This window comes from Leptonychotes weddellii, chromosome 7 (genome assembly GCF_054177405.1).
Source record: "Leptonychotes weddellii isolate Sample4059 chromosome 7, ASM5417740v2, whole genome shotgun sequence".
Lineage (NCBI taxonomy): Eukaryota > Metazoa > Chordata > Mammalia > Carnivora > Phocidae > Leptonychotes > Leptonychotes weddellii.
Genome location: NC_138375.1, coordinates 116021558 through 116045382, shown reverse-complemented (window position 1 = coordinate 116045382; position 23825 = coordinate 116021558). Strand labels below are relative to the sequence as shown.

The following is a 23825-nucleotide window of genomic DNA, read 5'->3' as shown; positions in this document are numbered from 1 at the left end:
GTGGCACTGGCCTCCCAGCTATACGGCCAATGATTCAGCAGTCTCAGAAATCCCAGTGCAATCAGGCATGGGACACCCAGGTCCCTCCCTGCCCATGGGGCGAGCACAGCCTCTATGACCTGGGGGGCTGGGATGACAGTGGGGACCTTGGAGGCTGCGTTAGCCCCCCGGGGTAAAGCCGGATAACGCTGGAGGCATGTCCCAGCCTGGCCTTGGAGGCCCAGCTCCGCTGTCCCCACCCTGAGCTGTCCAATGTCAGTCCTGCCTCATACAGACCAGGGACACAGGAAGCACGTAATTAACATGCAATGTATATTCTTCAACCCTCTCTCCTGATGCCTCCTCCGAACCCTTCTCTTACCTCAAGGTAGAGCCCTTTCCTTCTCTCTCTGTCTATTTGTATCCACCTCATCCCCATTCATCAAGCTCAGCTCAAGCCCTCTTCTTCCAGGAAGTTGGCCGACCATGATATCTAGCACTCCGACCCTGTGGTTTTGCATTCCATACTCACGCACTTCTCCTGCCCACGGGCCTCGTCTCCCTAGCTGGGGTCGGGAGCTCCAGAGTGCAGGGCCCTGGGTCATCACTTCCTCCCCTCCCAAATGAACGACTGGGCATGTCTCCCTTCCCCAGAATCTCTCTGCTGAAGGAAAAGCCCTCTGAGACTGTGTTTTAGACTCCAGGACTTGAGCGAGAGACGACAGGGTGGCGGGGCAGGTGTCCTATAGTTGGGGATACCCATCTCCTGGCTTTCCCAACTGCTGGGCCATCCAAAAGCCTGTCCTGGCACAGACATAGTCTGCTGTTCTGTCTCCAGAGCCTCCCACAGCCCAGCACCAGCCCTTGGCTGGTAAGGCAACAGGACTGGCCTGTGTCGCCGTCAGGGGTGGGGGCTTAGTTTGGCCAACACAGCCAGGTACGGTCCTGGGTATTTCTATCCTCCTTGGCCGTCAGTTCACTGGGTGAGAAACAGGAATGGGGCAATGGCTTCTGAAACAAAAATAATTTTGTCTCAATTGCATTTGTATTCAGATGGGCAAAATAAATTTCAGTGCTTTCCTGAGTGTGCCAGGAGCGGGGCCTGTGTACTTAGGGGTGCTGGTGGTGTTCCTGCCCCGAGAGAGAGCAGCCAGGATGAGAAATGAGGCTGCAGAGCAAACCCTCGCAGTCAGACTGCTAGCAGGGCTAGCTCAGCACTGGGAGGGACCCGTCCTCCGGGCTGGCTGTGCCCCTCGCACAGGCAGCTCGGTGATTAATTATCACATGCCCCGGCCCACGATTGCGAGGGGGAGGGCGAATGAATAAGACAGAATTTTATCTCTGCATGTGCCAGGTGGGAAGCAGGTGAAACTCTTTGCTGCTCTAAATGAACCGAATGTTTAGAGCTGCATCAATCACAGGGCACACGGAACACCCACGCCTGCCACTTCACCCCTCCTGCACCGCATCAGACTGAGCCCAGGCCACGGAGCTGGAGGGCAGAGCTCCTGCGAGCTCATCGGGAAGCCTGCCAGCTTCCTCTGTGTGGAACCAGAAGAAAGCCTCGAACCCGAATCTTCCCTTAGTCCAATATCCCCGCTTCCTGGAAAGCCAACAGCCCTCGGAGAGGACGGCCCTCCAGGAGTTGTCCTGTTGGCAGGCTCTGAGGATCTTCGCAGGGATGTTTGAAGCCCCTGAATTTTAGCTGCAGACATTATGTCTGGGCCTCGGTCACATTGGCTTGCTGGGGTGAGGCAAGGCACAGACCACAGGAAGGGTGGCCTGTGGCTTCCAAAAGTCCTGCCCGGAGCACCCAGAGATGGCTCAGAGAACCAAGCCTGCCCTCTGCTCAGTGACCATCAGAACACCTGGAGAGGGGCAGGCCACGAGAGGCGCCCACGGCTCCAGGATACCTGCCCTTCGCCCGGCTTCTCTGCACCTGGCATATGCACGCATGGACTTCTTTTCCTCCCACATAACTCTGGGAACCCCGCTGAAATGCCAAGACCGTGGCTTGTTGGCTGTCCACAGCAGCCCCGGGGCCACAGCCGGGCCCAGCGACCCCTCCGTGGTGGCCTTCCCACTCCAGGGCCTTGTGGCTGAGGACAGGAGCATGGGTCAGTGTCTCAGGTGGGCCCTCTGCCTGTTTTTGGCAAGGTTTGTGGCCACACAGCCATGCTCGTTTGTCTGTGGCCGCTTCTATGCCACAGGGCCAGCATCCGTGGCTGGGACAGAGACCGTGGGGGCCGCACAGCCCAGCATGCCTGCTGCCTGGCCCTCTACAGAACAGCACTAAGAGGCTGACAGAGGAGAGGCGTTCCTCAGGGAGACGGGGAACAAGGGGCTGAAGAGGTGGAGGCGGATGAACGCGTCGAGGAGAGGTCAGCAGGGCCTGACGCACAGAGAGGTCAAATGTGCTGAGGCCTGAGGCACATCGCTGGATATGGCAACTGTAGGTCACGGCGACCTTTGCTGGTCTCAGTTTGCTCATCAGTACGAGTGTGTGGGGGTGCTTCTGGAAGCACAAAGGCTGCCGAGGGAGCAGCAGCAGTGAGGCCACAGTGTTGAGGAGAAGAGAAGGCCCCTTCAAGGTGCTTGGCTATTTCAGGGAGGAGAGGGGGCCCGCAGGTGGGAGGGCGTATGGGGGCGGCCAGCAAACCTTTCCACCCCGGACCCCAGCCTTGAAAACGTCTCTGAGGTACCTGAGTCTGCTTTCCTACCTGGGTTACAACTGCCCAGCGTCCCAGACACAGCCTTGCCCGGCCTGCCGTCTCCACCCCGGCCCGTGGGAATGGGAGCTGGAGTGCGAGGGAGGAGAGACGCAGAACCCCAGGCCCAACCTCGAGGATTGTGCTGTCTGGCACGGGCTTGGGTCAGCTTGTTGTGTCTTTGCCCCACCCCGTTCACCCCCTTTCCACGCCAGGGCCAAGAAAAACACGTCTACTTAGGCGAGGCTTTGCCATGCAGGCGTTTCTGACCTGTGGCTCCCAGCCCTTCCTCCCCTGGCTGTGCGGGCCTCTGGGTTCTCTGTGCGACCCGAAGGCTCAGCCTGCCGCACTGACCCCAGCTCCCCCCGTCTAGGCGCACCCTCTGAAGACTGTGCCTGCCCGCACCGCGCCGGTGGGCTCTGGGGTCTCTGGTCCCCGGAGGGGTCGAGCAGCCCGCCGGCTGCCTAGAACGTGCCATCGTGATTCATCACTGTGGTGTCACAGCCAGGCCCTGGGGCCCGGCCTGTGAAGCCAAAAAAAGAAAACCAAGGAAAAAAAAAAAAAAGAAAAATCGAGTGTGAAGTTAAATAGCAAACTCATCATTGAAACTCTCCCGTTTCCCGAGATGAGGTGATTCCCATTAACCAAACACCTTCATTTTCAGAGAATCCATGTTCACAGCTTGCTCTGCAGAGCCTGCCCCCACAAGTTATGATTTATAGTTTATTGCAAGGTGAAAAGAGACAAAAAAATCCTCACAAGGGGGAAAAAAAAAGCCTGCTGACTCTTTACAGCAACTCCCAGGGCATTTGATTTAAAGGGACATTGTCATCTTTAATGTTTTCATCCAGAGGAATTAGAGAGCGCTACCATGATAATTTAGAAGCTCCTGATTTAAGGGGCAGCCGCTGTGGTCTGGCTTTACTGTAGTTCCCTTTTTATGGTTCCAGAGAGTATTTTCTGAGAGATAATAATGTTGGGTGATATTTCTCCTTTGTCATGTGGAGGCCCAAGAAGAAAATTAAAATAGGTCTTTTTGTCCCTCTTCTCTGATGCCAGGCTGTGGATTGAGGAGGACTGTCACTGGTCACCTGCAGCCACTTCATCTTCCCAAGGCCAGGGCCTGCCTTTTGGTGTCCCCGTGGCAGTGACGGGGGAAGCGGGTGGCTGTGTTGGCCCCGCCGGGATGCCCCGGACTCAGCTTCGGCTGGTCAGCCCTTTGCGCCCCGGACTCCCAGCGCAGGCAGTGGTCACACGAGTCCCTCGGCAGTATCCCTTTTTGCTCCCTGTCCTGCCTCCCTGGAGACCTCTGTCGCCTCCAGAGTCCCCCAGCCCGTGGTCTACCCTGTAGGTGTCTCTAGGTCAGTCCTTCTCCGGCTGGCTTTGATCATGACCTTCCCTGCTTCCCTAATTCCCAGGACTTGCATGACAAGCCCAAACCCCGTGGCCTGGACCTGGGGGCCCGTGGCAGGAAGTGAGATGCGTTCACGGAATCTGATTCCTTTCCCTGCTGCAGACGCGCAGCTAGATGATATCTTCCGGCTGCCCCCGCGGTCTGGGGTGCCCATGTGACTGAGTTCTGGCCCGTGGAATAAGTCAGAAAGAAGGCACACAAATCGGTGCTGGGCTCTTCCCAAAAATTCCTACACAATTTGTCCTCTACTCTCTCTGGCCCTCTATACTGGCCAGGTCTGGGGCACCCAGGAAAGGAACCTGGGGCCCTATGAGATGGTAGACCCACAAAACTGAAGATGCCCAGGTCCCTGTGTCCCCACGTGGTTGCAGACTGAACCCCAGCGTTGCACTGTGCCGTAGAGGGGTGATAGATCTGTATGGTGTTATGGCCCTGAGATTCGGAGCTGGTCTGTGACGGCATCTAGCCCCCCTACGAACGCAGGTTTCTGCAGCTCCGGTTCTAGCCTCCCTCCAGCGTCATCTTCCGCTTCTCCTTCACTTGTCTAGGACACAACGGAGACACGGGCCATGCTAGGTGGCCTGTGGCTTTGCCATCTCTGACTGTGATATCTTTCCCTACTCCCATATCTCCCTGGGACAGCCCAGCCATCCTTCTCCAAAGACTCCTGGCATCTTTGTGATGAGAGGTGCTACGCCCTCCTCAGTTTCTACGGCATTCTTTTGGCAAACATCTCACAGCCTTTTGGCCTGGTCTTAGCACATGCATTCATTCCCCAGCGGAGAGCCAACCCCCTGTGGCGGAGGCCACATCTCACTCACCTCCACCTTGCTGATGTCGGACATACTGCTATGGCACACTCAACGGACTCCAGTGTAGGGTGAATGTAACTTTTATCTAGACTGGGAAACCGAACACTTCCTGTGATTGGCTTCATTGTGATAACTGCTTTCCTGGGGTCGTCTGGAGCCAAGCCCCCAGTGTCTCCAAGGTATACCTGTTGTCCAGTGAGCTCTTCTTTGTCCTCATCGAAACTGACCACTCAGCTGCATCTGGAACAATGCACCACTTCCTGACTCACACTTGCCTGGTCTCCCTCCCAATGCTCATCTTGGATATTCTTCTCTACCTACCCTCACCCACTCAGGGACCTCACCCGACCTCATGGCCTCAAAGACCGTCAACATGCTGAGGACTTCCCCGTTTCCATCTCCAGCCTGAACCTCTCCCCTGAACTCAGTCCAGCTCCCTATTCCACATGGCCACTTGGATGGTGATGGGCAGCTCAAACTCAGTACGCTCCCACATTAACTGCTGCTCTCCCCTGCCTAAACCTACTTCACCCCCAGTTAATGGCAATCCTTGTCTTCCGGCCCCCTCTTTTCTCATAACACATCCAGCCTACCAGCAAATCTCTTTGGCACTGCCCTTCAAGATACACCTATACAATCCGTCCGCTTCTCCCCACTGTCCTGCCCATCGCCTGCATCCCAGCCACCGTATGTCTTCTCTGGACGGATGCAACGGCTTCCCTCACTTGGCTGCTCGCGTCTGCCCCTGCCCCACAGCAGTCTTTCCTCACAACAGCTGCCAGAGTGATTCTTTTAAAATGTAAAGTCAGATCATGTCACTTCTCAACTTGAAATCCCCCAAAAGACTTTCTGTTTCACCCAGTGTAAAAACAAGTCCTTATGTCAGCTTCTAGGGTCCCCCAGGATCTCTGACCTCAGCTCCTCCTTCCTAAGCCACCCCAGACGCCAGGCCTGATCTGAGTTGAGGGCCCAGGATGTGTCTTCCAGAGGTGACCTCAGGGCTAGTGCCCCTACCCCCCTCAACGCCTGGCTCAGCGGGCCCCTTCTCAGCGAAGCCTTCCTTGAACTCCCGTATGCCCCCTACCTGCCCTTTGTTCTTCCTCTAGCTGTTGTTCTCAAAACACTTCTCGTGTTCTAATCAGCGTTACTGTTGTGATTTATCTGTGTCTCTTCCCTGGAATGAGAGTTTCAGAGAGTGAGGATTTTTGTCTATTTTGAAACCTGCTGCATCTGCACGGCCTAGCACAGCATCTACCAGGGAGTATTTACTGTGTGAAGGCGCTCTGCTTCCAGGGCTAAGCATTTGTCACCTGCACACCAACCTTGGGGGCTGGGGGTGGGGGTGGGGGTATCATGCAAGCTCAGTCGTATGTTCTGCAGAGGCACCCCTGAGGCCGAATGGGTGGGATGAGCCTGCCTGTTTTGACCACGGCGGGCTGCCCTCCCCAATCAGTAATTGTACCCTTTGATGGAAAACATTCTGAAAAAAGGGCTCTATGCAAGAGACAAGAGTACAAGTTTTCATGCCAAACAGCATCACCGAAAACCTGCTTTGTGCTAATGTGTCCTATTCCACGTGCCAGATCTCAAAAACATTTTGCAAAATGTATTAATTGATTTTTATAACATCTCTGCCATGCAGAGGAGGAATCAGTCACCTGATCTAAGAAAACTCTGTTTTTGTGATTAAACTGGCACAAAGATGGAGCAGGGGAGCCTCAGGGTGCCAGGAGCCAGGCTGGGTGCTCAGATTGTCCTCAAGTCAAAGCTTAAACTCAGCTGCATGTGGACTTTGTCAGAGATGCACTGGGGCGGGGGTGGGGGGGCCTGTAGCCAGAGGACCTGGTTTTGAACCCCCAGCCTACTGGCTCCCAGTTGGGTGATTTAACCTTTCTGTGCCTCAGTTTTCCCAGCTCTAAAATGGGGATGAATGGTATTCTTTTCATCAGGACCACTGTCACTAGATACTGATTAAAGGGTCAACACTCAATGTTATTAGTAATAACAAATGTCACAGCAGAGCCACTGGCCACAGCCTCCTGCCGCCTGCCTTCTATGTGTGACTACCATGTGCCTGGCCCCAGCTCCTTGTCAACTCAGATCCACAGAAGCCCGGGGCTGGACACACGGAGCCTCAGAAAGTGCTTACTAAGTCACCCCTGACCGCCCTGGGATTAGGGTCCCCGAAGCCCCACTGCAGACTCTAAAAGCGAGGGTGCTTCTCATGGGCTGACCTTTCTGGGCCAGGAGGCTGGGTGGTGGGGGTGGGTGGGGGTGGACCAGCAGTGTCCCCCTTCTCTGGATACACCCCCTTCTCTAACCACCAAGGCCCTGCCTAATTTGAGGCGCCACCAGGTCCTGCTGAGGCATGTGCTGGGGACCACAAGTGGCTAGAGTTACGTGAGTGGCACTCTTGCTTAGTTGGGGCTCTAAAGCCCGATGCCCGGGTCCAGATCCTGGCCTGCAGCTCGCCAGCTCGGAGATGCAGGCAAGTTACTCTGGTGCTTGGTGCCTTTGGGCCTTTTTTACAAAAAGGAGCTAATGATAGTTCATCCGTCATCGAGTGTTAAAGGATTAATGAGCTCACTTAGAACAGTACTATGGCACGTGGTCAGGACTCAGTAAGTATCGGCTATTAATGCTGTTACTACCCAAGATTAATTCTGTGGCTTTGGAAGCAAGCTCTGCCACACGTCGTGGGCCCTGTGATGCTCTGCTTTCACGCCCTGGTGCCTCTGCATCACGTGGTGGGTATCCCGCCCACACGTCACGGCGGGGCATCCCTCTCGTGAGGCCTGAACTGCTTCCTCAGTAAGCAACTTGCAGACAAGGTGACAGGGCCAGGCCTGTCATGGTCACCTCTGTGCTCCCAGGGTCCAGCCCAGCACTCGCCTGGAGTGGGCACCAGGTAGGAATGACTACGTGAGAGCCAACATTCGCCTGTTGCTTCAGTTTGGGGCATTTCCTTAAACTTCTGTTTACTAAGAGCTTCCTCATCTGTTGGTTTTGTGACTTCGAACACCATGGTTGTCACATCCGAAAGCTTCCTGCAGTAAACTAAGCCCTGGTGTTGACCCATCTGATGCCTGCTGGGCTGTCCCCGTTCACTCTGGAAGGTTCACTATACAGAGACTGCGGGGGCAGCTGCCTGCCGGGCCACCCACCCTGGATGTGCCCATGCACCTGAGCAACCCCGTCTGAATGTGAGGAACAGGGGCTGGGGTCCAGGAGGCCATCCCTGGACATTCGGTGAGACTGAGGCTCTGCCGTCACAAGGACCACATTGCTCTCCTGGGAGGAAGGCCACTGCCTGCCCCCTGGGTGGCCTGGTAGACATTCTGTTTGCAGACATTACAAGCCTCTGCTCTTCAAAGGGCCAGGCTTGGTGCAGCCAGTTTAATCCAACGCAGGCCTTTCAAAGTTGAGCTGCCCAGGCTCTGGGCTTGTGAATATTTCATCTGCCCAGCTGCCCAGACAGGGCTGCCCACGGAGGGGCTGGGGCCTGCCTTCTGGAGGCCAGAGATCCTGGGTCTGGGTCTGTGCCCTTCATCCCAGCCAAGACCAGTACCCACTCCTGACTTCAAAGGGAAACAGGCACTTGAGTGCGGAGGCTCGGGCGAGGTTCATGTGGTTAGATGACCCCCCTCCTCCCTCCCATATGCATTTAACCCTGGGTTCCTGCTCCTCTCCAAAACCACCACTGCCCAGGGCCATTCATCAGCAGCACATCCAGCTGCTGTGAGTGTTCCTTCCTCCTGTCTCTGCTTCCCTTTCTCAAGGGCTGCTTTCGAACCCCAACCAGGAGGGGCCTGGCAGGCGGGGAGGCAGGGAGGCTGGGAGGCTGCTGGGAGTCTGGGCATGACTAATCCAAAGTGGACAATCAGGCTCTGGATGAGGGAGCGCTGACCCCAGGGGACTGGGAGGCCTGCTCAGCCCACACCTTCATCGTTAACCTAGAAAATGCAAGAAACACATCCAAAGTGGATGCACACTGACATGCCCCTCCAATGAGGTGCTGCTGACGACCACTTCTCCGTTCACCAGAAGCTGCCACGGCTGTGAAGGCCACACCACTGGCATTGGATGGTCTCCCCGAGTCTCCTCCTGGCTGGGAACGTGTATGCACATCCTGGACCGGCAGCCAGGGGACGGAGGTGCTCCGCCGTGGTGGGGCTGGGAGGCTGAGGTCCCAGGACACGTGAACAGAACTCTGACCCGTGTGGGGCACAATCAGAATGTCCATGGAGCAGACTTGGCATTTAGGTTCGGGCATACTGGGCGCCTCCAAGGCTCCTGTCAGGTGGAACCCCCACCAAACCCCTACCTCCCTTGCAGTCAACCTCCCTGCTGCGGAACATTCCCGTTTTCTATTTCTTTCACCTGAGCTCCATCAGGAAGCGCTAGCCCCAACGCCCACTGTTCCGCCGGCCACTGATTCTGTACGCGCCCCCCACCCACATCCTCGGTCCTCGGGGTTCCTGGGAGGACAGCTGCAGGTGCGGTCAAGGCAAGGCAGGGTGCTCGATCCAGCCCACATCTCCCTGCTTCCCCCCGGGGTGGGGGGACGTGGCCCAGGAGGCATGATGAACATGACGACACCAGCTCCACTTGTCCCCTCAGCATCTCCAGGTGTCAGGGGTTCGCTTGGGAACTTTCCTGATGCCCTTGCTTGACCTCTGCTTCTTTTGGGCCCAGCTCTCAGTTCACTCCCATTTGTCACGTCTGAGCTGGCCATGGGTGGCCGCTGCGGACTGCTCCATCCCCCACTGTGCCCTGTGCCCTATGCGCTGAGTGCCGGCGACCCCCGGGGGGTGGGACGCCTGGGGGGCAGGACCTCCCCCCCACCCCATGAGGCTGGTGCCTGGAGCTTCCTGCTGGAGCCTCTCCGGCCGTCAGCCTTCAGCGGCGGGTCAGCAGGGTTCCCCGAGCGAGGGGTGCTCTGAACATGCGTGAAAGGCACCGTGCGACTCCTGTTTCCCAGCTGTCCTCTCCCTGACTTTGAACCCGCAGTCCAGCGTCAGCACACTTCTCAGCACAGTTGCACAGAGGCGGACTTTTGAAGCCGGGACCGACACGGGGGCTGGACGGGGCTGAGAAGAGGAGTCTCTGGAAGCGCGTTTACTCCTGGCAGCTGAGAAGGGTTGGATATCTGATGGGGTCCGTGTTCAAGAGGAAAACAGCCCTCCGCGGGGGACTTGATGTCCCGGGAAGCACGGGGACGCCTGTTCGACGTGACGGGGGGCGTCTCCCGGGTGAGCTGAAGCTCCCCGGTCCTGGGCACGCCTGCTATGGTCGTGTGAAAGGGGCGTGGGGGCGTGTGTCCGAGACGCCTGCGGCACGGGTGTGGCCGCGGGAACCGGACAGAGGATGCAGGCACGGGTATGCCCTCTGCGGCCACCGAGGGGAAGGCCGTCACACAGGGCTCGGCCTCACCGACCCCACACTGTGCCTGCCCTACCCCGCAGTCGCAGATCTCGGTGGTCTCGCTGGAACCGGGTCTCGAGGGGAGGAAATGGAGACTCCAAAGGGTCCTGCTTAGAGTAGGACGTGTAACCAGTGCCCTGGAGTCCGCAGGACTCCGTCTCCCTGGGCCTCAGCTTCCTTACCTTCAGGAGTCGGGATGAGGAGAGAGGCCTGCCAGGGGCCTGGAACAGCAGCGGGCATGTGGCCAGCCCTCAGCTCAGGAGTGGCTCTCTCTGGAGGGCCCGAGAGCTTTCGGGAAGACAAGAGCGCCCAGAGTAGCTGCTCAGAAGAGCCACCGCCAGCTCGTACCACCCCTTCTGCGGGGGACAGAGTCCTCTGGGCCCCATTTCCACTCCTACCTGGATGTGATTTGCAATCCCGACAAGTGTACAAACAGTTGTTGCGCCCGAAGCACCTATCTGAAGACCAAACGCCCATGCCACCTGGAGGCGATGGCTCTCCAAGGGCTCTGCTTGCGGGCTGCTGGGGGCGGCTCACACACCAGCCTCCTTCCCATGTTCCCAGGGCAGATGGCACATGCGCGTGGAGTGGGACGGGGGGCGGACAGTGCCGGAGGGGCTGGAACGCCGGCCGAAGCCCGACACGGGAAACCGCTGCTGAGTGAAGAGTGATAGTGGGCCACTGTGTGGGGGGTGGTCCTCAGCCCGGCCTCCGCCTCAGCCCCCAGGCAGGAGAAGCCTCGGGATTCACTGGAGAGTCTTTCACAGACCAGAACAAAACTGATTTTCCTTCACAGGCCTCTGCTGAGTCCAGCCCATGTTCAACAAACTAGTTACGCGTATTTACTTGTCCCAGTACCAACCTGGACCCCACGGGTCCAAGGACGGCAGCAGCCTTCCTAAGCAGAGGCCAAAGTCTGCGGGCCCCAGCGTCCTACCAGATCCTGGGGGAGCTAAAACAGAGCTCAGGGCTTCGAGAAGAGCGTCATCAGTAGGCTTGCCTCCTACCCAGGATCGGAACGTGTGCTCTTCCCTCGGTGGGCAACACCTCCCACAGTGCCAGTTTACTGCAAAGAACATTTAAATCCCAGTCCTCCTGTTGGCCTTGGGCCTCCTTACAGTGTCCAACCTGGGAGCCTCTGGGAGGCATCTGGTGAGGGCTTGTCAGACGCTGGCATTATAAGGGGATGTAAGGGTGGCTTTGAACTATCAGGGGGAAGGCTGGCTTTTGGGGAGAAACAAGTTCCATCAGGAGAGCAGGGAGTGGAAAGGAGACGGGTGGGGGCCGTCCAGGCTGAGGGGGTGACTGCAGAGTACACGGCAGCTCTCTGCCAACCCGGTGATCCCGCAAACCTAAGGCCACTGTGGAGCTGACCAGGGGTGGGGAGTAGGATGACCTCCACCCCTGGCTCGCTGTTCTTCATTCTCAATGCTACAACTACTCTAAACCTTTCTCTTTATTACCAGTAAAAAAAAAAAAAAAAATCCATTATGGTCCTAAATTCTTTGAACAAATGTTTATCAAGCACCTACTATAAACCAGGCTGAACATCCACCTTCTGGAAAGCTCCAGGCTTTTCTCTCTCTCCGGCTCCTGCCTTGCTCCCCAGCTGGACCAAAATGTCCCAGGAAACAGCCACCTGGCTCTCTCAGAGAGCCCCTCTGTTCTGCCTCCTGGGTTGGGCTGTCCTGACCCTTCTGCTGCAATCTTCGTTCAGCCCCTCTTGGTCCTGTGGCCTCGGCCCCTATTTCAACTGTCTGCCATCTTCCTGGCCCTCAGCCCCCGGCCCGCAGGGAGAGCCTGGGAGGGGCTGGGTCCTGGGCCGGGGCGTCTGGGGCCGGAGGCTTGCTGAGTAACAGGCACGATAAGGTGAGGACCAGCGAGCCAGTGGGTGCTGCTGATGCAGGGGACACCCGGGATGGGTCACTGCCGTGGTCTGAGGTCTCCAGCCAGCCCTTCACGTGCCACCCAAGGGCCAGCCTCAGGCAGCAGCAATACTGTGAGTGTCCACTGACCTACCCTCCTGTCCCAGGAGAAAATCCCTCTCTGTCTCTCGGTCCTGCCTGTCCCCAGGGCCTAGCTCTCCAGCTGTGTCCTGCCAGGAGCCACCCTGGTGCTGGGGCTTGTGACTACTCCCAGGCCCCAGTGTGGCCCCCGGGCTGCTCCCCGACTCCAGTCACCACGCCCACGTGAGTAGAGCCCTGTGGCATCCCTCCACTCCCCAGCACAGCCCATGAGCCGGGCCTGCAAGGTGGTGGTGCTGAGAGGGTCTAGCGGGGCACCACCACAGAGCCTGAAAACAGGGGGCTGGAGGGAAGGGGAGGACAGAGGCAGAGGACAAGTGACCTGTGTTCCAAGCATACGGCCTTGGCGAGGGCTCTCCTCTCAGAAACACACCAGTGGGCCTTCTCCACACCTCAGAAAACTGAGGGTCCCCCAGTGCTCGAGGACTTACACCTGCCACCCGGGCCACCCCCTGGCAGGCCCAGGAGGCAGCAGGCTGGGGTGCACCCCTGCGTTGTGGGCTCTTCCCTGGAGCCGGGGAAGTGGCCCCAGCATCCGAGGGGCCCCTCTGAGCTCTGGGCGGCTCGGCCATTCACATCCTAAGGCTCCTCAACCCTCCAGTGCCAGGGAGCGAGCTTGGAAATCGGTGATGTGACCTTCAGTGTTTAATTGCATGCTGAAGTCCTTTGAAGTCCTCACAAAAGCTTTGCAGAAACACAGAGATTTACGAGGACAATATGGTGCTATCCTGGTAAGAAGCTGACATTTAAATCGTTCTCATTTTATATCTTTGGAATGAAATTCTTTGTTTCCTCTGCAGCCATTTCTGAGTATTTACTAACATTCAGAGAGCTCTCTGTACCATGCAAAATCTCAAGTTTCTCTGTAGCGCATAATGTCAGGAGGGGCTCTGTGACAGGAGACCAGAGCCTGATCTGCAGACCTGCTGGGAATTCTTACCCCGGGACACGGAGGAACAAGGTATCCAGCCATCCTGCCCCTGCCTCTCCCTCCAAGCAGAGGATTAAAAAAAAAAAAAAAAAAAAATCACCCAAACATCCTATTTTAATGAGTTTTCTTTGCAATTTGTATATAATAGATTTTCAGTAACAACCTGTAATTAGTTCATTTTCTACTATTCAATTGCTCTGCACTGGGGCCATTGACAGCTTCCAGCTGGGATCTTTAAAAATGGAAAGTGCTTGAAGACTCAGCTCCAGACAGGGCTGGAAACTGCAGGCTGACAGTGCAGCTGGTCGGAGCAAACCACTGAGGATGGAGATGGGCAAGAGGCAGAAGTGGCCACAGCACACAGCAGGATGGCCCCACCCCAGAGCCCTGTGTGTACACAGGGGTACCCATTCCAGCAGCCCTGCTCCCCAGTGGGGAGGCGCTCACTGAACACCATCCCCAGCCCAGGGGCCGCCAATGGCTTTTGCAGCTCAGCTGGGGCGGAGGGAGGGTGAGCATGCCCTCAGCGGCCTTCGTGTCCTCCTCAGAGAAGAGAGGCCTGGAAGGACAGAGCTCAGGCACTGGGGAGGCTCCTTACGCGGCGGCCCTGCTTGCTGTTCTGTCCTGACCATCATCTGTGGAGCCTGGAAGGGGACAGGGGCTCTGCCTGGGGGACCTGCCTGGGCTGGCCACCTGCAGACTCCCGAAAGGCTGGGCGTGGGCTGGGAGAGGCCTGCGTGGATCCAAGCGAGGTGGGCTTGCTCCCTCCCAGCCCCGCCCCGGCAGCTGTCCCCCTCCTGGCAGCCTCCTCAGGCACCCCCAGCCCTGTGCCCCTTCGGGACTGCACACTGCGCCCACCTGTCTCACCTTCGCCTCTCTCCTCACTCTCTGCCTGGTCATCTCCAACGTGATCAGGCCTCAGCTCAATACTTCCTTCCTGACCTCTCGGTGGAAAGCAGGTCCCCCTGCCAGCCCTGCACCCAGTTATTCTCTGTCCCAGCTCCTCCTTCGTTTATTTGCTTGTCTGTCTGCCATCGTGCAAGCTCCCTATGGCCTGCCGGAGAGTGTGTTCGGTGCCTGTTTCCTGACTAATGTTTTCCTCCTCCTACCGTTCTCAGTCTCTGTTTCTGAACCTCCCCTCACGTGTGGTCCTCCTGCCCTGGCCAGGCGCCTCTGGAATGTTCTGCTCCACTGGCCTACTCCTTAAATGGACACCGCTCTCTGCACCCCCTGTGCCTCAGTGGAGAGAAGAGGCCTGCACGCGCGCCCAGATGTTGGCTCTCCTCTCCAGCTCACACCAGTTTCAGGGCGAACATGCCCCATCTTCCCACCGTGATCCAGTCCTGGTACTGCTTCCTTTCATATTTCTGGCACTGACCTGAGTCAGGGAGCTGGGGTCTCTGTGCTCCGTGGTTGTGCTCCCGAGGCCTGCCCTCCTATTCTGCCAGGGCCCAGCTTCGGGGCAGGGGTGGAGGGGGTCCTCGAGGGGCCAGGCTCTCCAGGTTTCAGGAGGGCATGCTGTGTCTTCCTCTGTGGGTGTCGCCTTTGCCATCGTGAGGTGGCCTCAGGTGGGAGGGAGGTGGCCCCGGGGGCCCAGCCGGGGCTCTGCTGGCTGGGTGTGTTTCAGCTTCCCGGCTACACTCCGAGGAAGTACAACCCCACATTTCATTCTAATGAATTACTTCCCAAGGTGCAGGGACTTGCACAGAGATGGCAAAGCCACCATCCTGGTGGGACGGCAGCAGCCGGAGGGCCTGCGCCGGGTCCTCTCCCAGCCCGGGTCCGACAGGGGGTGGGGGTGGGCACGGGCCGTGGGCCGCTGTGGGTCTGCGGGGCCGCACTGAGTAGGAGCGCTTACCGTCACCCACAGCTGTCAGAGGTAGACGTAATTAAGCAGCGGGCCGGGAGCCTAACAGCCTAAATAGACCACTTATCCTGAGGAGGGCTGAATGGCCAACTAGTGGCCCTGGGAGCAGGATGGGAGCTTTATGCGGCAAGCCACTTCTGTCTTCATTAAGGAAGCACTAGGCCCATGTGGGCACTGGGGCTCACCTCACACCCGGGTCACTCCTCCAGGTGATCAGGGATGTCTGGGCTGCAGCGGAAGCCACCGGGGTGCCCTCGCTGGCCTGGGTCAACCTGGTTGGTGCTCCCCCACCAGGGGTCCTGGCCGTGGGACCCCAACAGGTGCTTCCTCTGCTCCCCACTGGAGATGGGCAAAAGACCCTCTGGGACCTTTGGTGACAGTCACGTTGTGTTTGGACCCCTCTGCTTGCCCCGTGTATTTCTCCTTATACTTCCTCCCCTCACTGGACGAACACGTGCCAAGGGTTTCTTGGGTGTCAGACCCCATTCTGGGCATGAACACATGGTAACCAGACAGCCTCTGGCGTGGTGGGGCCTATGCACTCATTTGGGGCAGGATAGCAATGACAGGGCACAGGCTGACGGGGCTGGGGGCTGGGGGAACACACATGAAAACCCTTCGAGTCTGTCACTCACGTACCTGGTTCATGATTACTTAGCACTTCCCATATGCAAGGTATCACTCTAAGGGCCTTACGTGTATGATCTCATTTAATCCCGAGTACGCCCCTGTGGTGGTGATTATGCCATTTTACAGATGAGGAACTTGAAGCTCAGCTTGAGCTCTGGTGAAGAACTGTCTAAGGTCACATAGCTAGTAAGCGGCAGAGCGAGGACTTGAACCGGTCTGACACTTAACCAGCAGGCCACAGCCTTCTTAATTGTATAGAGGCGATACGTGTGGGGCTCTGCGGAAGGAAGAGAAATCAAGGAAGGCTCCCTAGAGGAGGAGACCATTGAGCTGGGACTTGAAATTTAGGGAAACCTACTGTGGGGACAGTGAGAGTCTCCTTACTGGAGAGTGCTGATGAGTTGTAAAGTGTGTTTAAATGCATAAGAGGTTTCTGGAATCAGGCATTTGGGTTCAATCATGGCTCTGCTACCTGCTGGCTGTGTGCCTGTGGGTTAGCTACTTAAGCGCCCTGAATTCCTCTCTCTTCATCTGTAAAATTGGGTCATAGTACTCAGGGCTGACCCATGATTAATGTTAGGTATCGTTTTATAAAGACTTGATAGTAACAGCCCACTATTAACTCAAGTCCTAGTAACAGGCAACATGATTCAGATGGCACCCTGACTTTGGCTTTGGGGGCACATGGCAAGGTCCCATGAAAGCCTATTTGGAGGCCCTCTCTCTATGCCTGAGGTGAGGAGAAAGCACCCTCACCTCTGCCCTTGGGAGTGGTCTTCCGATTTCCGCTTCCTCCCTTGCCTGCTCCAATTTAAGTGTTGTGTACCCCTGAGTAAATGAGGGACCAAGGGCAGTGAGTCAGATCTTTGGGTTTGCAAGTCCTCTGTGAGGCAACCCGTCTCTCCCTTTGGGGTTAAGGGTGTCACACCACCGATGGTCTTGGTCTCCACCAGCACCGAGACCCGAACACAGGGATCACTTGCTCTCCAAACTCAAGAACGAAAGCGATCAAGTTTTTGATAGTCTCCATGCTCTCTGAAATTTTGCTACTCCCTCCTGAACACTCAGGAACCAAATGGAGGAGGATAAAGCAGCGTCCTCGCCATCTGAACCGAGTCTGAGCTCACCTCACACAGCTAAGGAGCCGGACAGATGGCGTGTCGTTTAGGTTTAGCACTGTGCTCGGCACAGGGTTCCCCGAGGACCGCCTGAGACGGCGGGTCTGGCGTGGTGTGTGGCCTGTGGCGGGCATTCCTCGTTCCAGGGGCTAAGGACATGGAAGGTGAGGCACACCTTCCTTCCATGTTGCAGCGGTGACGGCAGAAAAACAGCTATAAATTCGCCAGCTGACTGTTTCAGCTGGTTCACAGGGTTGCCCTGGATACAGAGGTATTGCCATCATCAGACAAAACCACTGTTTCCTTCCCGTCGGCCCGGAGCGGAGGGAGGGTGTCCCGCTCCCGCACAGGCAGCTCCCCGCGGCTCTCGGCCAACAGGCTCTCCCCACGGACACGATGCATCTGTGATCCCGGCGCATGAACGCGGGAAGCCCTTCAGCCTGCACAGCTCACTGCTCCAACCCTTCCTTCCCATCCAACACACCGCTCTCACAGGATTAATTAAAAGGACAAGTATCTTTCTCAAAAGCAGAAGAAACTTGTAATGAATTTAAAGGGAGAGAAAAATCCTCTTTCAAGAAACATGTTTTCCCCATGATCCCAACCCAAACATTCAGAAAAGTGCAACCACATGCATTATTGAAAAGCTTTTTAAACGAGCAACTTTTAGGTTAGTTTATTGTGATGGATGGACGGGGCCGGTGCACATCTTGCTCGCCAGGGACCCTGGAGCCTGGGCCTCTGCCTCCCAGCAAGGAGTGGGGTCCTGTGTCCGGCGGGTAGGGAGAGTGGAGGGCATGTGCCCTCAGTTCCAAGATCAGCCCGTGATCTGGAATGCCAAAAGCCACTCGAAGACAATGTTTAGGTGATAGATGGAGGCCCCCCCACCTTCTATGTCACTCCTGTCCGTGCACAGAGATGGGTGATCGGGAGACTTAGCTCCATTGGACAGTCAGACAGAACTGACTCCCATGGCTGAGGGATCTGTCCTCTGCACCCCTCCCTGGGGCGGGGTCACCTGTTCCGCGGAGATTGGAGGAGGGGGCAGCCCCGCCATGAACCAGTTCAGCCGAGCACGGCAGCCACCAGCTGGGGGTCCCTGGCAATGCCCTCAGCCAGCTGCAGACAATGGCAAACACTGGCCCAGCCTGAGCTAAGCTAGCTGCATGAGAAGACATGATTTAGGACACCCCCTTCCCCTGACACCAAAAACTTAATACAACCCGCTTTGCAGGGAAAAGTCCTCCAAACCCATCTTCAAGAGAGCGACCGAGTGTTGCCAGGAGTCACCCCCACAGACCCTGTCCTGTCCTGCCTGAAACCCAAGGACACTGGCAAGAAAGCAAATACAATTTCAAAGTCTCCACCTTTGCCAGCTCATCAGCTCCAGGTTTTGAAATTAAATCAAAAATGTTGTTGCCAAAATGTGTGAGATATTACTTTCTGAGTTTTAGTGAGATTTCTATAATGTCCATTGATGTCTGGGTAATAAGTTGTACCTATATGTCTCATTTCAATTACCTATTTAACATTCACTGAACCATAAATCCATTCCCAGAGCTGCGGGGATTCAGTGTAGAGTTCCCATGACTTTGAAAAACCATTGACGCCACATGCTCTGTGTGGCTGCCCGTCAGGCCTTTATGGCTGGGTTTAACTCATTTTGTGGCTTCCGTAATGGCTGTGAGTTTACATTTTACTGCATATCTATTTTTTTGGGTTGGGCTGTGATGAATGGTTTGGTTGCCTGGTTCAAAACAAGTCCAAGGGGATAGCAGAATCTAATTTGCTTTAAAAAATGATGATTATAAAGCTTTTCAAATAATAATCCAGGGATGAAGGAACCAGACACTACATGGCTCTGCATGGCCGGAGGCAAGGTGATGACTCCCCTCCCTTTCCACAGGTAGCTCATGTTTATAATGACCTTCATTAGGGGGCCCAGGGAGGCCTTCTCTTTCATCTCGGGCAACCAGGACGCTTGCATTTCCTGGAGAGTAAAGCCAATACTTTGCTGCTTGGCCCTGACTGATTCTCAGGAACAGAACTCATGGGGCAGAGGCTTCTGTGGTGCTGGGAACCAGGACGGAGCTGAGCAGCGCCGTGCTCCGCTTAGTGGTGTCATCGTGGGACATCTAAGTCCTGATGCCTGGTGCAGCCTCCAAGTCCTTGACGTCCAGCCTTGGCCCCTGGCTCTGAAAATCTGCTGACTTTTTCTTTCCGAGCATCTTTTGCAGAGGGGCCATACACCAGAAAGCATCGCTGGGAATGTCTCAGAGCTGTCCCCCAGGACACTGGTTGCTGCTCTCCCTGTCATCTGTCCTGACCTCTTCTCTTCCCTGGTTCCTGTTCTCTGGGATTAGAATCATCAGGGGGTCTCTGGGGAAGGTGGAGAGAATATTGCAGGAGGTTGCGCTGAGGACGGGAGGGAGGGTCTTGCCCAGTGATGGGCAGGTCAATGCTTAACAACTGGCTCCCCAGAGGAAAAAAAGCCCCCCCACTTTTGTAGCATTTGTGGGGTATAAATTTCTGTGGTGTAAATACTCCCGGCATGGCTGGTGTAAAGCTAGCAATTGTTTAACTGCAAAATTCCTGAAAATCTAATTGGCTCTTATGAGCTGGGTCTAGGGAGCGGCTGCTACCACCACACATTCTAAAATTAAGAGATTTCTTTCAAGGCATAAATTACTCTATCCACAAAGCGGACACTCCCCACAGCGGGTGAAGCCTACCAGTCATTCACACCTCATTATGAACTAGTATACGTCAATGTGAGTGTCAGGAGCGGGCAGGGAGGGGGGTGACGGGGAACCGCAGGTGGTCACAGGATATCAAGCAGAGCCCTGTAATTGGGGTTAGAGGGATGCTGTGAACTGGAAAGGCACCCACGTGTCAAGCTCGCGGACACCACCCGCAGGGGACAGCCACACTCCCTTCTCTGCTCATGTCACGGGAGTACCTCCACCATCTACCACGAGAGGCCTTCCTGCCGGCCAGTCAAGAGGCCTCCCTCCCAGGCCTGGTGAACGTTCGCAGTAAGGGCACCGAAGTGGTGTCAACGCGGAGCAGGAATACTTTTCTGGAAAGCAGAACTCCAGGTAGAGGCTGGGGTTGGGGGAGAGGATGCTGTGGTTCGGAGTCCTCAGTGCACTTACTCCCCACATCCCCAGGCCTGCTGTTAGGAGCAGGGAGCTTGCGGGCGGTGTCCGAAGATGCCTCACGCAGGATGCACATACCACCTGCTTTAAGCAGAGGCGGAATGTTCTCTGACATAAAGGGGCTTCCTCTCTTTGCGACCACCCCTCTCATCTCAAGTTTGGGCCTGGCAGCACCCTCCCCTCTCCTCACTGCTGAACTACATGAGGTCTCTCCTGAAGCTCCCTACTCCTGCCTGGCCAAGCCTCCAGAACCCTCCTGCAGGATTTGCTTTTGGTGTGGCCGGGTGGCAGCCTGGAAAAACCCTAAAAGCCCCTCCCTCCAGGCGCAGTCATAGACCATCCCCCAGGGTGTGTAGCAGTTCCCCCCACCCCGCCCCGACACGCTTACAGCACAGTCCTGGGCTTCTCCAACACCACCAAGAAGACCCTTTCTCCAAAAAGAGCAGAAGCAAGCCCTCCCTCTTCCCACCCATGCTCGTCTACCTGGTTCTTAAAGCTCAGGCTTGTTGCAAAACAAATTCCAACAAATTCGCGTGTAAAAGAAACCAGTGCTGGCGACCACCCAGGACAGGCCCCAGAGCCAGAGCCCGCCCTGGCGGTGACTTACGGAAGGCTGTGTAGAGCTCGTGGAGTGTCAAGAAGCCGTCACTGTTGGAGTCATCAAATCGGAGGAGGTCGCCGGGCGAGCACCCCAGGAAGTCCTCCTCCAGATCCTGCTCCTTCAGCACGTGCTGCGGGTGAGGAAAGGGATGAGGCCAGAGCAGGCAATAAGGGTAGGGCTCTGGGCCTGGCTGGAAGATGGCTTAGGCCAAGAGGGACTGGGGTCGCCCCCCTGAGGGTGGGGTGAGGGCTCCCATGGTAGCTCCGTGGGCCATGGGGAGCACCCCATGCTCTCTGGTTTCCTCTCGCCTGAGCCTCTCCTTCTAGAGATGAGGCTCAGAGAGGGCAGGGACTTTCCCGAGGTCACACAGGGATTGGGGCAGAGTCAGGATGAGCGTTCAGGTGTGTTTTCTCCCCATGGGGGCGGGCGGACCCCAGACACTCTTGGTTGGGCACGATCCTTGAAGAGCCTGGTCTGCCCCTTCATGCCGCAGATGGGGAAACAGAAAAGAGAAGGAACCTGATCAGACAAACGTCTGATCCCATGGCTCCCAGCTGTGTAGGGCAGGAGGGTCACTGCTGCATCCGTGCACGCCTGCCCAGCCCCCCAGCCAGCCCTTCCCAGCCACAGGGCAGCACTGGGGAGCCACAGAACCCCTTCCCCCCGAGAGGAGCAGCTGCCTCGCTACTGACTGGGGCTGAGCTCCCCGCCTCTGCCTACCCCGTTCTGCCAGGGGCACAAGCGTCTGCCCGGGGGATTCTGGCATGGGGCTCTGGATGCGCCCTGGTGAACTTTTCTCTGGATGTGGCCTCCCCAGCATGACCAGCCACATGCCAAAAGGAGACCGTGTGTGGAAATTCCAGGCACCCCTCGCTCAGCTGGAGCCGGAGGCTGGGGTGTCTGGGACTAAAGTCTTGCAAGGAAAATGCTCAGAATAAAATCTTAGAAGAAAGAAAATTATTTCATTTTATTTGGGGGGGGCAGGGGGACAGAGACATTTTCTCTTTATTTAACAGTCTCAGCTTGGCCTGCTATACTAAAGGCAATTTAATGTGATAACGTTAAAAAAAAATGACCCCTCACCCAGCAAGTAAGTGTTCAATAAAAGGGAGATCAACCATAATGCTGGAAATCAATCTTGTAAAGATGGAAATTTCCCCTTGTCTATTTCTGCATTGGAAATTGATTAACTTTTCATAGGACCTACACGTTTTTCCCTGACGCCTTTGATTCAGTGTCAGGGAAAGGCCCCCTTTAGCTGGGCTCCGCTTGGCAGGTTTATGAAATGGACTTTAAATACATTAAATTTTGAAGAGGAGATCATAGCCCAATTACCATGCTTGTTAATGGCTTCAGGTGCCTCTGGGCACATCCCCGCCAGGTCAGAGCAACAAGCCCACGAAGGGTCTGTTTACCTGTCAGCCACCTGGGAGCCCCGTGGGGCTGGGGCGGCAAGAGCCCGCAGGTGCTTCTAAGACAAGCCAAAGCCACCTGCATTCGGTGCTCCCTGCACAGCATCTAGTGCGGGGGCCTGCCAGATGGTTCTTCTTTCAGGTAACTGTAACTGACGGGGCCTGGGCTTTTCCCAGGGTGGCGCGGGTCATCTGTGGGTGGCTGGCCCTGCTCCTTGGGGTCTTCCCCATAGCTGGGAGCCAAGCGCGCCTGCAGGTGATGGCATGGTGGCTGCCAGGGCTGGGATGTTGTGTGCCTGGGAGGCTGTGGGCAGCAGGCCTCCTGGGAGGCAGGCTCTGGATGGACTGGCACGTGTTGCCCACGTGTGGACGAGCAGAGCAAGGTCTGCAAGTGCCTGAGGATCTGCGGTTCCCAGTGCACACTCTGCAAGCAGACTCTGGGCTGGCTGGAGTAGAGGGCCTTGAGAGGGGGACCCTGCATGGCCAAGCCTCCAGGTGACTGCTCTGTACTCAGGTCTTGTGACGGGACGGGTTGGCAGGCAGACGGACAGACCGGCCCCATTGATGATGACGGTGGCATTGACCCCGAGTACTCCCACCTACTGAGAGCGTGCCACGTCCCAGGCACCATGCAGAACACCTCACGTGCCTTAGCTCCTTTCACCCACCCGCTGACCCTGGGGCGGTCACAGACGAGCAACAGGTGCAGCGAGGTGAGGTGGTCTCCCAACACCCACTAGCTAGTAAACACCGGAGGCGAGGCTGGAACTCAGGAAGCCTGACCAGAAAGTCTGTGTTCTTAGAGACTACACTACACGGTAAGGGACTCTTCTGTTTCCTATGTCATAAGTAAAGGGCCTTGCTTAGTGCCACGCACACCGAGGATGCTCAGTAAATGCTAGGGGCACTCCCCAGCCCCGTCCTTCCTACTGACCTGGCCACAGCTTTTCTAAGGTCACTGTGCTATGGGAAGGATTTCTTTAAAGTGGCATCAAAGGTGGGGACTCATCCATAGTATCTATCCTTTGGGTGGGCACTCTGCGGGCTCTGAGGAAAGGCTGTCCCCACCCCACTAGCCAACTTGGGGAGGCTGACCTCACCCTGGCACCTGCCTGGTGTGGCTCCAGGCCATAAGAGGGAGACCAGCAGAGTGGGACAGGAATGCAGGTCTTTCTGGCCTACCTGGCCTGCCTGTCTGCCGGCATCCTAGAGGCCCTCCCGAAAGCCAGTCACTGCCCCAGCACCACCTCCAAGCTGGAGACAGGGACACGTGTGCTGTGCTTGGGGAGGGAGGCAAACCACTGGGTCCAATCCCAAGTGTCTGCTCAAACGGAAGAGCACAGCTTGGGGGTGGGCAGGGGGGGACGCAGGGCTTCCTGCAAGTAAGCGGGCTGGGTGTTGGGTTGTGGATATCTGGACCCTACAGAATGGCAAGGTCCTAGGGGGGAGGACTCAGGGATGCCCAGGTGATAGCCCCCAGCCCCTACTTCCTTTCAACATTCCTGCTAAGGAAGGCAGGGGACTCAAGGAAGAGGAGATTTATTTATCAGAGACTAGCCCCTCGGAAGTGCATCTTTTGCCAGCTAGCTGAGAGCACTTCAAAGCTTGTCAATATTGGCTGAAGGTGGCTGGTGGGAAGAAGACACTGACGTGGGTTTGTTTATAAGATATTCTCAGAGGCACTCAACACAAGCTCTCTGACTCCCAGGGGAAGGTCTGCTCTTGCCAGACAGAGGCCTCCTTAGCG

General features: G+C 56.5%; 1 protein-coding gene across 3 annotated transcripts in view; it reads right to left on the bottom strand.

Moving 5' to 3' along the window:
• FSTL4 (follistatin like 4) overlaps positions 1 to 23825 on the bottom strand; it is a 400176-nt gene that overhangs the window by 82929 nt on the left and 293422 nt on the right. For all 3 annotated transcript variants that reach the window (XM_081827062.1, XM_081827061.1, XM_081827063.1), the window contains exon 6: positions 20673 to 20796. In XM_081827062.1, the coding sequence (XP_081683188.1) occupies positions 20673 to 20796 (124 nt within the window). The remainder of the gene's footprint in view (positions 1 to 20672; positions 20797 to 23825) is intronic.